The sequence below is a fragment of the Bos javanicus genome, chromosome 2, assembly GCF_032452875.1.
Source record: "Bos javanicus breed banteng chromosome 2, ARS-OSU_banteng_1.0, whole genome shotgun sequence".
Taxonomy (NCBI): domain Eukaryota; kingdom Metazoa; phylum Chordata; class Mammalia; order Artiodactyla; family Bovidae; genus Bos; species Bos javanicus.
The window spans coordinates 6,697,037-6,711,639 of NC_083869.1; the positions used below are offsets into that span (position 1 = coordinate 6,697,037).

General features: G+C 38.9%; 2 protein-coding genes across 2 annotated transcripts; both read right to left on the minus strand.

Annotated features, from left to right (window-relative positions):
• ASNSD1 (asparagine synthetase domain containing 1) lies at positions 1 to 4,847 on the minus strand. Its single transcript, XM_061433074.1, has 3 exons — positions 3,381 to 4,847; positions 2,925 to 3,106; positions 1 to 354 (listed from the first exon to the last, which is right to left on the minus strand). The coding sequence occupies exons 1-3, from the start codon at positions 4,845 to 4,847 to the stop codon at positions 81 to 83; spliced, it is 1,923 nt and encodes a 640-aa protein (XP_061289058.1). The 3' UTR covers positions 1 to 80.
• Positions 4,848 to 4,854: 7 nt separating this feature from the next.
• Positions 4,855 to 9,681, minus strand: ASDURF (ASNSD1 upstream open reading frame). Its single transcript, XM_061433085.1, has 4 exons — positions 9,452 to 9,681; positions 6,648 to 6,701; positions 5,561 to 5,636; positions 4,855 to 4,939 (listed from the first exon to the last, which is right to left on the minus strand). The coding sequence occupies exons 1-4, from the start codon at positions 9,539 to 9,541 to the stop codon at positions 4,869 to 4,871; spliced, it is 291 nt and encodes a 96-aa protein (XP_061289069.1). The 5' UTR covers positions 9,542 to 9,681; the 3' UTR covers positions 4,855 to 4,868.
• Positions 9,682 to 14,603: the final 4,922 nt, after the last annotated feature.

Below are 14,603 nucleotides of genomic sequence, written 5' to 3' on the forward strand. Positions count from 1 at the left end.
TTATACAATAATAAAGCAGCAGAGTATTTTATTTTTTTAAAAAACCACCATTCAGTAAATGTTGTTACACTATGAAACATCTAGTTTTCAACAGAAAGGTTTTCTAAGGAGATGATTTGGAGCCTTCCACATTTATCAGACGCCTTTTCATTATTCTTTTCCATTTTTGCAATTCTGGATCCAAATTGCATGGCCCGCTTTGGCAGAAGAGCAGAGGCTGTTAGACCGAGTTCCACTGCTGCAAGACGCAAAATTAGTTTTTCACCAATTCCACGGGGTAAAGTCAAGTTTGCCTTTTCCCAGACTGGTAGGGAATTTAGAAAGGAGACAACATTTTCATCCAGGAAAGGAAATCTAAAATAAAAAGTATAACCACTATTAAAAAAAGTTTTCTCTTGTGATTATTGTGTTTGTATTTTATTCAGTATGTTAAAATTTAAGGTATAATTTAATTATTGAGGGCACAATTTTTCTAAATTAAAAATATTCTAGTTACTTATAAATTTTTACAGCTAAAATTTAATCACATTAAAAATTATTTCACAACACTTGTTTAATTTTAATACACATCCTAAAATGTAAAAAAATTTTCCCTCAATAAATAAACAAATTAAGCCTATGATGTCAAGAAATAATTTCAAATTGTTTCATAAGGTATCTTCAGGAATGCCTTGAAAACAAGCATGGTCTTGAGTTAATGATTCAACCTGTGTCTCCTCTTTACATGTCTAAAGAAACTGAACTTTTTACAACTCTCTGCTCTTTAGGCTCCCCTAATTTCCTAGCAAATTCTGTTCTTTTTTGGTTTGTTTAAAATACTCTAATCCCTCCCCCATCCACAATTACACTAGTGTTTTACATTTTACTTTAGCTTAAGCAGAGAGATCGGAAAGGGTAAAGGCATTCTTTAAACGGAATATTTTATAAAAATGAATTGTGAAAGCAAATTTAAATGAGAAACTAATTAATAGAGTATGGTTAATACTCTTGCCAAAATCCATAAAAAATTGGTTTAGATCTAGCCACTACAGTGGTATTCATTCAATTACAAATTCTGCATTAGCTGTTTTAAACATTCTTCATATCCATTTTTACCCATGGGTATCATATGGAGGGGGGTCCCTTTAGAATTAACTGCTTTTACTGAATAAAATAAATTTCCTTTTCTCTAACTTAGCTGAAATGGGTTGAATTTTTTTATCTCTCATATACAGATACACGTCAAAAGGAAAACATTTTACACACTTTATACTGTGGTGTTACTTCTTTATGATAAAATTTTGAAAATTATGTTAATTTTACATGTCAGAACTGGCAACATAGGAATAACAAAGTAGAGACAAGAAACAATGACATCTCAGAGCTGGTATATTATGATGTTCCAACTCCCACAAAGCTCATTTGGACTCCTTGCATGCTTGTACCCCTGCAATAAAACTACCACTTAATAAATGAACAAACTTCTGCTTTTTATAATTAAACGACACATCTTTTTCCTTAATGCTTCAAAAAGTTGTATTCAAGCATTTGTATACTATCATCAGAAATATGTTGTAGGTAAACACAAACCCCTAATATTAAAAAAGGATATACACATGTAAGTGCCTTGATCTCTGAAACTATTAAGAGAACTTGGAATGTTTATGACTAAATTGTGTTCAAAACACCTATGATAGAGGGGATCCAGTACTGGAATCACCGTTTAAATCAGTATGGATCTTGTGTTATTGTGCTTCACTGAGACTGCTTTTTTTTTTCTTAACAAACTAAAAGTTCGTGGCAACCCTGTGACGAGCCAAGTCCATCAGTGGTGCCATTTTTCCAACAGCATTCGCTCACTTCGTGTTTCTGTGTGATGTTTTTGGAAATGCTTCCCGATTTTAAATTTTTCTTGTTATATCTGTTGGGCTTCCCTTGTAGCTCAGTGGTAAAGAATCTGCCTGCCAGTACAGGAGACTTGGGTTCAATCCCTGGGTCGGGAAGATCCCTGGAGAAGAAATGGTGGCAACCCACTCCATTATTGTTGCCTGAGAAATCCCATTGACAGAGGAGCCTGGCGAGTGACTATGGGGTTGCAGAAAGAGTTGGACATGACTTAGCGACTAAACAACAACAAAAACAAGAACAATTATATCTGTTATGGTGATATGTGATAACATAAATAATCTTTGATGTTATCACTGAGATTGCTTTTTGTTTTGTATTTTTGAATTAAGGTATATATATAAAAATTTAGACAAATATATGTTTATTTATTCTAAATACATAAATACATATTTTAAATACCAAATACATAAATACATTCTAAATACTAGATACATATTTTAAATACTAAATACATAAATGCATATTTATGTCTAAATACAGCAAACATAAAGTATGCTACTGCATACTCAATATACTATAGCATAGTATAAAGATAGTTTCCGTATGCACTGGAAAACCAAAAAATTCATTTGACTCGCTCTGTTGCAATGGTCTGGAACTGAGAATGCAGGATTTCCAAGTATGCCTATACATACAAGGAATGTCTACAAAGTCAGGCTCTGTAACACTGGAGGAGGAAGCTTGGGAAGAAAGCAAACATTTGAAACAAAACAGAGCCCTTGAAATACCTCCCCTCAGTATTTCACTACCTCAAGTTTTACAGTCTTTCACTGTAGCCTTTAATCAGGTCATTGTATCACCTTTGAAAATTATTGTAAAGCCATTTCTTGGAGAATGAGTTCTGGAAAAACTGTTCCTCTGGTTCCTCTCCAGCACTGCTTCTGACTAACTCTAATACAAAGCCAAGACACTGCTGCTACTGTAACTCACTGGAACAAGTATCCAAAGAAAAAGGAACCTAAAAGTCTCCTTTTTAGGTTCAGTCTACTGCTTTTACAAAATTATCGAACAACCCTACAACAGACAACAAGAATTACCTTGCTTCTTTTCCATGATCACTGATAACTCTATCATCACGACCGAGATTTCTAGAAGAAATTCGACCCAGTTCCATTTCAATTTCCTTATTCAGTCCTTCCAGCCCATGTGCCAGGAAGCGGACCCGATGACGAGAATAACCTGCAAGCTGCTCATCTGCACCAATTCCAGTAAGAACTACCTACAAAGGTTGAAAGAAATCTATGTAAGAACATTACCTACCATGCAGTAAGGAAAATAAAAGCTTAAAAAAATAATAACCCCAAAGATAACATTTTCAGAAAAAATCCACAAGGCAAAGTCATAAGATAGTAAAATATGCCCAATTTTTACAAAGTCACATACTTTGTGTTGTAGTTCAAATGCAATTAAAAGATGCTATATTCTTGCAACTTGCGTTAAAAGCTTTAAGGGTCAAAATTAGGTCTCAGAAATCCTGAGCAGCCGTGTCATACCTTTGCACTGCTCTGATACGGCTGTGCTCCATCCTGGGTCACTAACCAGCCAGCTCCTCGGGAAGCAAACCAGACTGCACAGCCAATGCTATCATCCAGGACTGTATCCAAGGGCTGGATTAAGTGCGATATTCGAGTTCTTCTTAATCTTTGCAGTTCTTCTAGAGAAACATTAATTTCAACAAAATTCCAAATCCGCGAAGGGTTGGCAGCTTGCAGTTCCTTCAGGCCCGCCCTTCCTGTGACTCGATCTGGCACACTGAACTGTTCACCAGGGCTGGCAGCAGCAGTAGCAGCAGCACGTTTGGAGAATTCTTCAGAGGGCATTTCACAATGATTTTTCTGTTTTCTCCCTTTTTTGTTAAAATTAACTGGTATAGTCTTTTCTTTAGTCATGAAAGCCACATTAAGAAGATCAATTGGTTCATCTAAAGGAATATGATGGTCAGCAAGGGCTGCGATGACCATGGAATCAATCCCTCCAGAAAACAGAACTGCAACATTTGCTTTCCCGTTACTAGTTTTCAAAACTTCGCTTGGTGCCAGGTTTTCATCCCTAGGTAAACACAAGACACGTCTCTTGACTGCGGTGCTCAGGACACCAATGAACTGCTGAACTACTTCCTTCGTGTGTCCATCTGTAAGAAAGACCCGAAGGCTCTCTCTTGTCAGTGGACTCCTGGAAATGCTGCTGCAATGGGTCTCAAATGCAGCTTGTGGCAACGCCATATTTAAAGGGACAACAGGGTCTTTAAGATACAGTTTGGCTTCATTTGCTGCCACCAAGACAAATGTTGGCAAGTCTGCTGAAATCTCAGTCAGGCTATTATGAACACATTCTCTGATATCATCCCCCCCCGAACTGTATTTCCAAGGATACAACTTTAAAACGACAGATTGGGAAATGGAAGCAGACTTGAGATCAATTCTGAAAATTCCAGATGCTGGAACTTCCTGCCACTGATCAGCCACTCCAGATGCTTGGGTGCCAACTGAAGAGAGGCAGAAACTCTTGCCCAAGTTACTAAAATGCCAAAGCAAGCTACGACGACCAAAAAAGTCCCGACCAAACCACAAAGAATGGCTAGATGCTTGATAATATATAAAAGACCAAGGACCTTGGACTTTTGAGAAGAGAGACAAAATATCAGATTCATTCTTACAAGAGGAAAGATAATGAAACATGATTTGAGTATCATTCTCTTCGGCTTCAACCTTGATCCCACTAAAGACTTCTCCATTCCACAGGAATACATTGCCTCTTTCATCTTCCACAGGCTGGGCAGTCAACAGACCTCTTAAGTGAAGGACATGGCCAGAGAATAAACACTGGTAGTTAACAGTGGACCTTAACAACTGTTTACTACTATCGGGCCCCCGTCGTTTAAGATTACACAGTAAATCCTCTTTCAAATCTCTGCTAAAATGCTCAACAGAAAAGCTTACTGCACAACAAATGCCACACATTGCTATGTAAAATCAAGTTGGCTATTTCTTGATTTTGGTCTTCTCTGAGTTTTCTATTTCTTGATATTCTTTCCTCAGCTCATCCAATGTATCTGTGGGAGACGGAAGAAGACACATTAAAGAATAAAAATTCTTGAAGCTTTACCTAGTAATTCAAAAGGCAAAACAAGCTATTTTTCCAAGATTGAACCACATATGTACTGTGCTAGTTTAAATAATAATTTACAACAGACTTCTGATGAAGAATGTTTATTATTTAGGGATCTAGTTTCTGTTGATAAATGCTTATTCTGACCCAGGCATTGGGCTATGCACAGTTTATATTCATATCATTTTATTTAAATACCCTAAGACTTGGCAGGCTCAAAGTGATTCACTCAAAATAAAAAAGGCAGAAATTGGTAAAACATTATTTCATACCTATATCTGTCTAAAATTCCAAAACTTACATTAATTATTGTGGCTTTCTAACACTTCTTACAGTTCTTAAATTTGATTTTATTGTTACTGTTAACTCACCATTGGAAGGCTAACTTGAAGAAAACCAAACCATTCCACTAATTTTATTAACTGGTATACCACCATCCAATCTTTAGATATATATGTTTATACATTCAGCTGTAGACAGTATAATTTAGGCACCATCATGAATTTCCACAGAAAGCCCACAAAAGAATTTTTTTGTTTCTGTATAATGTACCGAAAAAACTTACTTTTGCTTTCAGAAAGCATTTCTGTTCGGTCTGCAAGAAAGAATATGTTGCTGTTCTGTTGCTGCCTATATACTTTCTGCAAAACATAATTTAGGCTAATATCATGATTTGATCTAAAAGGTAGATGTCAAAACTCTGAACCCTATTACTGCTTACTATTGAACTTTAGTAACATGTTCAGAACAATACCTTGGCAAATAAAGATAAACAAAGAACTCACCCATTATCCAACTATCTAGAAACTGCTACCATTAACACTGAGGTAAAACTTTTTTTTTCTGAATATACTTAATACCATTTTTCTTCAGTAATATTATAGTTCATCTGGTCATTTAGATGTTGCTGTTGCCAACTTATCACTATAATCAAACTTGTGATGAATGTCTTTGTAACTAAATTTCTGTGCACTCCATGATATTTTCCTAATGTATTAATTCCTATAAATAGAAATCAAACTGGATTTGCTGGATCAAAATATTACACAGCTTTAAGACTTTGATAAATTTTGCCAATTTGCCTGATAAAAAGTTTGTTATCAACTGTACCTTAACTGCTATTACTCCACATATGAGAACTGTCTAACCTGTCTGTTATCCAGTAATCTTTACAAGCTTTAAAGGGCTCAAATCATTTCTTAACTTTAAAATACAATGTTTGGCAATATAATGACACACTAAGCAGAAGCTTGATTATCTACGAATACATTAATAAAAATGGAGTTAAATAACCACTCCATTTGGAAGCTTGGAGTAAAAACCTGAGGAGGTAGGGAGAGGAAGCGGTAGCATTTATCTTTTTTAAAAAATAAGCAAACAAAAAAATCCACATTCACCTGTATAGCTTCTTCTCTTCTCAATAGATTCAAAGTTTACTTATGTCAAGAGAATACACCAAATTCAAGTACAAAATAAATACCATTATTGACTACAGCTCCAGGATAACAGTACAATTAGTATCATTTGATTCACAGGTAATGTCAATTGCATATGTTGGGGAAAGATTACTAGCAACTATGATTAATACATAGATTTATACAGTTGATATCAAATCCTCCCACATAGTACTTACAGTAACGCTAATAACTCACCCTGTTCTTCTTCAGGTTAGAAAGTTCATCCACAACAACTTTTTGTTCTTTAATCTATTGAAATAAAGAAAAGTTATTAAATCAGAGATTACCGAAGTATGCTCAATAGGAGCCCTTGAAAGAGAGGATAAGGGGCTCTAAGTATTGATTGTCCAAATGGGCAATTTGGGAATATACAGACTTTTTATAACAGCCGTCTGTGTGGGCATGCAGGTGGCAAGAAGCTGAGGGGAAAAGACAGTGATTAGACAGACAAAGTATTAGACAGCCCCTTATACCCAGACAGGGGGCTGGCAACCAACACTCACATTCAGGCAAGAACTACATTACTAAATAAAGTTTATATCTTTTATTTAAAACAGAGAATATGTCAAAAAAAAAAAAATTCACCAAGACCTGAAAGTAATACCAATTTTTCAATGATTTAAATTGTATCTTAAAACAAACAAAAAAACCCACAAATGTAATGAGTGGGTGACCTTTCCCTCTCCCAATGCCTATGCTTTTCATGATTTACATACTAAATGGTATAGCGAGACAGACTAAGCAAGTAGTAGTTAAGTATCCTACATGCAGGGTAAGTATTAGTCGTTCAGTCTTGTCTGACTCTTTTTGACCGCATGGACTATCGCCTGTCAGTGGGATTCTCCAAGCAAGACTACTGGAGTGGGTTGCCATTCCATTCTCCAGGGGATCTCCCCACCCAGGGACAGACTCTCTAATGGTCTGAGCCACCAGGAGTAGTATGACTCATCACTTTTCCATCTTTGCTTTATTCCTCTTTGTATCTCAAAAGCTAGCACAGAGCTGGCACTCTTGAACTAGGTCTCACCTTTTTTAAGTAGAAGAGGGCTCAACTACATGGAAACTAAATTTCTTTCAAACTCTTCAGTAATGATAGTGATACTGCAAACATGACTGATCACACAGTGTCACTAGAGCCTCTGAACAGCGTTACTGTGTAACCTCTGACGCCTGGGGGCTCTGTCCTACATCAGTGTAAGTGGCATGCTAGGTAGTCATCAGAGCAGGCTGTGTGCAGTTTGAAATTTCATTCCCCACAGATGTGTACCCTTCTGCTTTCCAGCTGCCAATCACCGTAGTGACTGATTACAGAGATTGGGTTGAATTCCAAGACTGAATTTGTACAACTTCCTTTTAAGGCTTATATTTGAATAGCACTTTCCCATTCATTTTAGGAATGGTATACTTTAGTACTTCAGACAAGGAAACTGTAACAGAGGAATCAGAGATGTGCCCAAGATGCCAGTGTCAGTTTGGGACAGAACCAAAGTATTATCACAGACATCTATTACCTGAAAGACTATAGCCATCCTCATTTCAAATACTAAAAATTTTTTTTTTCTTTTTATGGCGTTACATTGGCTTCCTTTTGTGGGGGGAGGAGCAGAAAAGCAACCATGAAATAAACATTTTCAGGAGCATGCTGCTGCTACTGCTGCTAAGTCGCTTCAGTTGTGTCCGACTCTGTGCGACCCCATAGACAGCAGCCCACCAGGCTCCCCATCCCTGGGATTCTCCAGGCAAGAACACTGGAGTGGGTTGCCATTTCCTTCTCCAATGCATGAAAGTGAAAAGTGAAAGGGAAGTCGCTCAGTCGTGTCTGACTCTAAGCAACCCTATTGACTGTAGCCTACCAGACTCCTCCATCCATGGGATTTTCCAGGCAAGAGTACTGGAGTGGGGTGCCATTGCCTTCTCTGTTTTAGGAGCATAGCTCCAGCTAAATGAAGGACAGACGGGAAAAAGGTAACCATGGATAAGGAGAGACCAGTTAGGAAACTTTTGCAGGAAGGCAATGGCACCCCACTCCAGTACTCTTGCCTGGAAACTCCCATGGACCGAGGAGCCTGGTAGGCTGCAGTCCATGGGGTTGCTAAGAGTCGGACACGACTGAGCGACTTCACTTTCACTTTTCACTTTTATGCACTGGAGAAAGAAATGGCAATCCACTCCAGTGTTCTTGCCTGGACCCAGGGACGGGGGAGCCTGGTGGGCTGCCGTCTATGGGGTTGCACAGGGTTGGACACGACTGAAGCAACTTAGCAGCAGCAGCTATGGCAGATGCAAGAGGCGGGTTTAAGATGGTTAAAAGTGTACACAGTGATAAACGGACACCTTACAAAGGGGCCTCAAAAGTGAAACTGATAGAACTTCGTGATGGATGCAAAGATGGGCTCCCAGGTTACTGGCACGGACAACTGCATGGATGGTGGTGACATTTTCTGAGACTACTGGCAGCAGATCTAGGGTGGGAGGTAATTTCTAAAAGTTTTAACTAAGTGTACATAGAAAAAAATCCAAACATGATTTTCAAAGACATTAAGCTGAGAGAGGCATAAGCTGTGATTTCATCTACATGATGTGCTGGGAAGGATAAAACTGTCCTGATGTAGAGCAGATCAGGGATGGCCAGAGCTTCTGGGCAGGGGAGAGCATGGCTATAAAGGGAGTCTTTTACGGTCGTGGAACCTGTCTATATTCCAATTGTGGTGGTGGTCACACAAATTTATACACGTGTTAAATATAGAGAAAACAAAAAAGAGCCAAATTTTACTGTATGATACTTTTAAAAATTTGTTAAAAATTGATTAAAAAAAAAATAAAACCAACTAAACTTCCGCCTTACTACCGTCTGGGTCTAATCTCGGGGCAAGTTTCAAGGTGTCCCTTTAACTGTATCTGTCGCAGCAGGGCAAAGTGGAGACTAGCCCACGGGGCCACTGAGACTCGTCTCCGGTGGTGAGCAGCCCGAGGGCCATGTTACCTCGTCCCGTACTCACCTTGCTGCTGAGCTCTTCCTTGTGCAGGGTCGAGCTCTCAGCAGGGACGGGCCCAGCGCCGTCCTCGGGTCGCTCACCCCGGCTGGGCATCTCCGCAGAGAAGCAAACACGGAAGGAGCGAGGCCAGGCGGCACTCTTGCAGTTCCGCGTCCACAGCCGCTCTGCGCTCCCAGCGGCCCCAGCCCCTCTCTTTCAATTTCCGGTGAGTCCTATCAATGGCGTATGCGTGCTCACTGGAACGCCTGCGCAGGCCGGATCTGCGCTAGGAGTACATGCGCGCGTGCGCACAAGTGATTAGGGTCCTGAACCGACCCTAGCGTATGGGATGTTGAAACGCTCTTTACCCTGTGGCATCTAGTAGACTGTAAGTTATATGCGCCCCCTAGTGGTGAATATAAAGAATAGACGCTCAGTAGAAACACCACTTAATATTTATTCAGTTCAGTTCAGTCGCTCAGTCGCGTCCGACTCTTTGCGACCCCATTGAATCGCAGCACGCCAGGCCTCCCTGTCCATCACCATCTCCCGGAGTTCACTCAGACTCACGTCCATCGAGTCGGTGATGCCATCCAGCCATCTCATCCTCTGTCGTCCCCTCTTCCTCCTGCCCCCAATCCCTCCCAGCATCAGAGTCCTTTCCAATGAGTCAACTCTTTGCATGATGTAGCCAAAGTACTGGAGTTTCAGCCTCAGCACCAGTCCTTCCAAAGAACACCCAGGGCTGATCTCCTTCAGAATGGACTGGTTGGATCTCCTTGCAGTCCAAGGGACTCTCAAGAGTCTTCTCCAACACCAGAGTTCAAAAGCATCAATTCTTCGGCGCTCAGCTTTCTTCACAGTCCAACTCTCAGATCCATACATGACCACTGGAAAAACCATAGCCTTTACTAGACGGACCTTTGTTGGAAAAGTAATGTCTCGGCTTTTGAATATGCTGTCTAGGTTGGTCATAACTTTCCTTCCAAGGAGTAAGCGTCTTTTAATTTCATGGCTGCAGTCACCATCTGCAGTGATTTTGGAGGCCCAAAAATAAAGTCTGACACTGTTTCCACTGTTTCCCCATCTATTTCCCATGAAGTGATGGGACCAGATGCCATGATCTTAGTTTTCTGAATGTTAAGCTTTAAGCCAACTTTTTCACTCTCCTCTTTCACTTTCATCAAGAGGCTTTTGAGTTCCTCTTCACTTTCTGCCATAAGGGTGGTGTCATCTGCATATCTGAGGTTATTGATATTTCTCCTGGCAATCTTGATTCCAGCTTGTGCTTCTTCCAGCCCAGTGTTTCTCATGATGTATTCTGCATAGAAATTAAATAAGCAGGGTGACAATATACAGCCCTGACATACTTCTTTTCCTATTTGGAACCAGTCTGTTGTTCCACATCCAGTTCTAACTGTTGCTTCCTGACGTGCATATAGGTTTCTCAAGAGGCAGGTCAGGTGGTCTGGTATTCCCATCTCTTTCAGAATTTTCCACAGTTTATTGTGATCCATACAGTCAAAGGCTTTGGCATAGTCAATAAAGCAGAAATAGATGTTTTTCTGGAACTCTCTCGCTTTTTCGATGATCCATTATCTAGGCAAAAATATCGGAGAAGGCAATGGCACCCCACTCCAGTACTCTTGCCTGGAAAATCCCATGGATGGAGGAGTCTGGTAGGCTACAGTCAATAGGGTTGCTTAGAGTCAGACACGACTGAGTGACTTCCCTTTCACTTTTCACTTTCATGCATTGGAGAAGGAAATGGCAACCCACTCCAGTGTTCTTGCCTGGAGAATCCCAGGGATGGGGAGCCTGGTGGGCTGCTGTCTATGGGGTCGCACAGAGTCAGACACGACTGAAGCGACTTAGCAGCAGCAGCAGCAGCAGGCAAAAATATGGAAGCCAGACACAGATTTAAGAGATATACTGTTGGTAATGATCCTGTACAGACTTGATAAAGTTAATGTTAGTTAGTTGTTAGGGTTAAAAGATAAATACAGGATTCCCTGTTAAATATGAATTTCAGATAAATGAATGAAACTTTATATATGTCCCATGCAATATTTGCAATATCTCACTCCTATGAGAAAAATTATCCCAAACCTGGAAATAGGCAAGAGATTACCAAAGTGTTCTTTTGTAGCTTTTCTAGGTTTGACTTTTTTATTTACTGGGCTCATTTATATTCTGTTAGGGGTGGAGGGATGTAACTGGTAGATTTTTGGTAGATATGAAAATAATTTCTACCTATTAGACCAGATAACCCCACAAACTGTGATTTAGTATTCTGCAAGATATTAATCAGTTTTGCATCTAACTCTGCAATCCTATCCTAATTTTTAAAATTAATATATGTCTCAGTCAGTTCAGTCACTCAATCGTGTCCAACTCTTTGCAACACCATGGACTGCAGCACACCACGCTTCCCTGTCCATCACCAACTCCCAGAGCTTGTTCAAACTCATGTCCATCTAGTCAGTGATGCCATCCAACCATCTCATCCTCTGTTGTGCCCTTCTCCTCCTGCCTTCAATCTTTCCCAGAATCAGGGTCTTTTCCAATGAGTCAGTTCTTCACATTAGATGGCCAAAGTGTTGGAGTTTCGGCCTCAGCATCAGTCCTTCCAATGGATATTCAGGACTGGTTTCCTTTAGGACTGACTGGTTGGATCTCCTTGCAGTCCAAGGGACTCTCAAGAGTCTTCTCCAACACCACAGTTCAAAAGCATCAATATATGTCTACTTTCTCATAAACTCTTTGAACTGGTTTTAGAATCTTATTTATTCCCTCATTAATTAATGAGTTGAATAAAACTTTGACAAATGTTCATTTTATATTTGTACAGGAAAAATGATTTTCTGTTTTTGAAAAGTATACTTTAGCATAGGATATCTTAAGTTTTCATGAAGATGCCCAAGTGAACCCGTGTGATGGAGTCAAACTTTATGGCTAAGGAAGTGTACCTCATGAGTTGTTTAAACCCAAGAATATCTTTTATTGGCTCTTAGAGTACATCCAAAGTGCTTATAGAATTAAGATTACTGTCTGTTTTGTCTTTTTACTGATTTTTTAAAATTTTGGTTTTGTTTCTAATTTATGCTTAGCTAAGTTGGTCCATATTGCTAACAATGATTGGGAATTTGGTTTCATAGCCTAACCATTTGAAGACAGGCCTTCATCAGTGGCTCAGCGGTGAAGCACCTGCCTGCAATGCAGGAGATTGGAGTTTGATCCCTGGATCAGGAAGATCCCCTGGAGGAGGGCATGGCAACCCACTCCAGTATTCTTGCCTGGAAAATCCCATGGACAGAGGAGTCTGATGGGCTACAGTTCATAGGGTCGAAAAGAGTCAGACATGGCTCAAGTGACTGATCACACATATGCACATTTGGTGATAATTTTTGGTTGATGGAGATCTAGTCTCTATTAGAAGTGAGAAAACAAAGAATCTAGGTTTTTAGTCTTTTCATTTGTCCTTGTGAGCTCAAACTAAGTAAGGATTTTGTGCACCAACTCGGATGAACAGCTTTTTGATATCTAAACTGGTGAATTTTTGTGTTTCTCTGTTTAGTTTCACCCTGGGGTTCAGTTTGTAAAACTGAAGCTGTAAGTTCTCTATATGTCTGTGTCCATAATTTATAACAGCCTTTATATTTTGCTGAGTAAATGTAGAATGTTTTGCTATTCTGTAGGGTATTGAAAAATTCCATTCTAAAGCCTCTTAAATTAAAGGAACTTTGATCTAATTGGTCTATAGACAAACATATGCACTTGCACAAATCCCCCAAATTAAAAAGAATAAGAATTTCTAAAGCTTTCGGTGTGCTAAGCTTAAAAAAAATTACTAGCTTAGAAACATTTGAAGAATCCAAGTGTATATAATTAAGGTGAGTCTTTGAAAAATCAGCTTGGATTAATAATTTTGGTTTAAGAATAAAACGGCATTTGTATCTTTTCTCTGATTTAGCAATGTTAAGTAAAATAAATACAAACATATTTAAAAAGGCATTAGATTTGTTTTCTCAGGAAGAGATCAGCTAGTCTGAACTTCTTAAACTACTTATATTGATTTACTCATTAAATAAGCTAATAGTATTGCTAGAAAATATTTACATTTATGAAAAATGTTAATTTATGTTCACTAAAGTTATTAAGACAAACTTTTTACATCCACAGAAATTATGTTTTGTACTATGTAAGTTTAAATATAATTCAAAAATCCTTAAAACCCTGATATAATATTAAATTAATTACTGATTAATCATTTGGTAACTAGATTTTTAAAAAATTAAATTCTAAAACATTGATTAATAAAATCATAATTTTAAGTTCATATACTTTTGCTTTTATGTGTGATAGAATGGCTATCCTTTTGAGTCGTGTTAATGTATGTATTTATTTTTGCTACTTTCAGAAGGTGTGAAAGGAATGTGTGTGGCTGTAGGCAGTTGTGTTATGTAAACTTATGAGTTTTATTCATCTGCTGAAATGCTTGCATGTAACAGTTCTCAATAATCTACCTCCAGCTTCCCCTATGAAACAGAAGTTATTAAATTGGTTGAAAGTTATAATTAATATGGGGCTAAGCGACTTAGCAGCAGCAGCAAGACCACGTAAGGACTTCCCTGGTGGCTCAGATGGTAAAGCGTCTGTCTACAATGTGGGAGACTCAGATTCGAGCCCTGGGTTGGGAAGATCCCCTAGAGAAGGAAATGGCAATCCACTCCAGCACTGGAAAATCCCATGGACAGAGGAGCCTGGTAGGCTACAGTCTATGGGGTCGCAAAGAGTTGGATACGACTGAGCAACTTCACTAAGACACGTAAAGGGAGGTAATAAGACAGCATGCAAAGTAATGCAATGAGTCTTGTTTTGCACGGAGAAAGAGGGTCCTAAAGTGTCACCTTGTTCAGAATATGAAAGAGCACGGTGAAAGACAAAACTTGAGGAAGTATAGCAAGTTGGCGAAGTTTTGATGAAAGTGGATCTTATTTGCCTTGGTTTGCAATACAAGGCTCTGAAAACAAATTTTGAAATATGCTAAAATTTTGGCAAAGTACATTCAGTTTTGAAGTCTTATTCACCTATAATAATTTTTTAAACATTACTGCCAAATTGTATATTAATTAAAAACTAAAATTTTATTCTCTTAACCCACCATCTGGCTCCA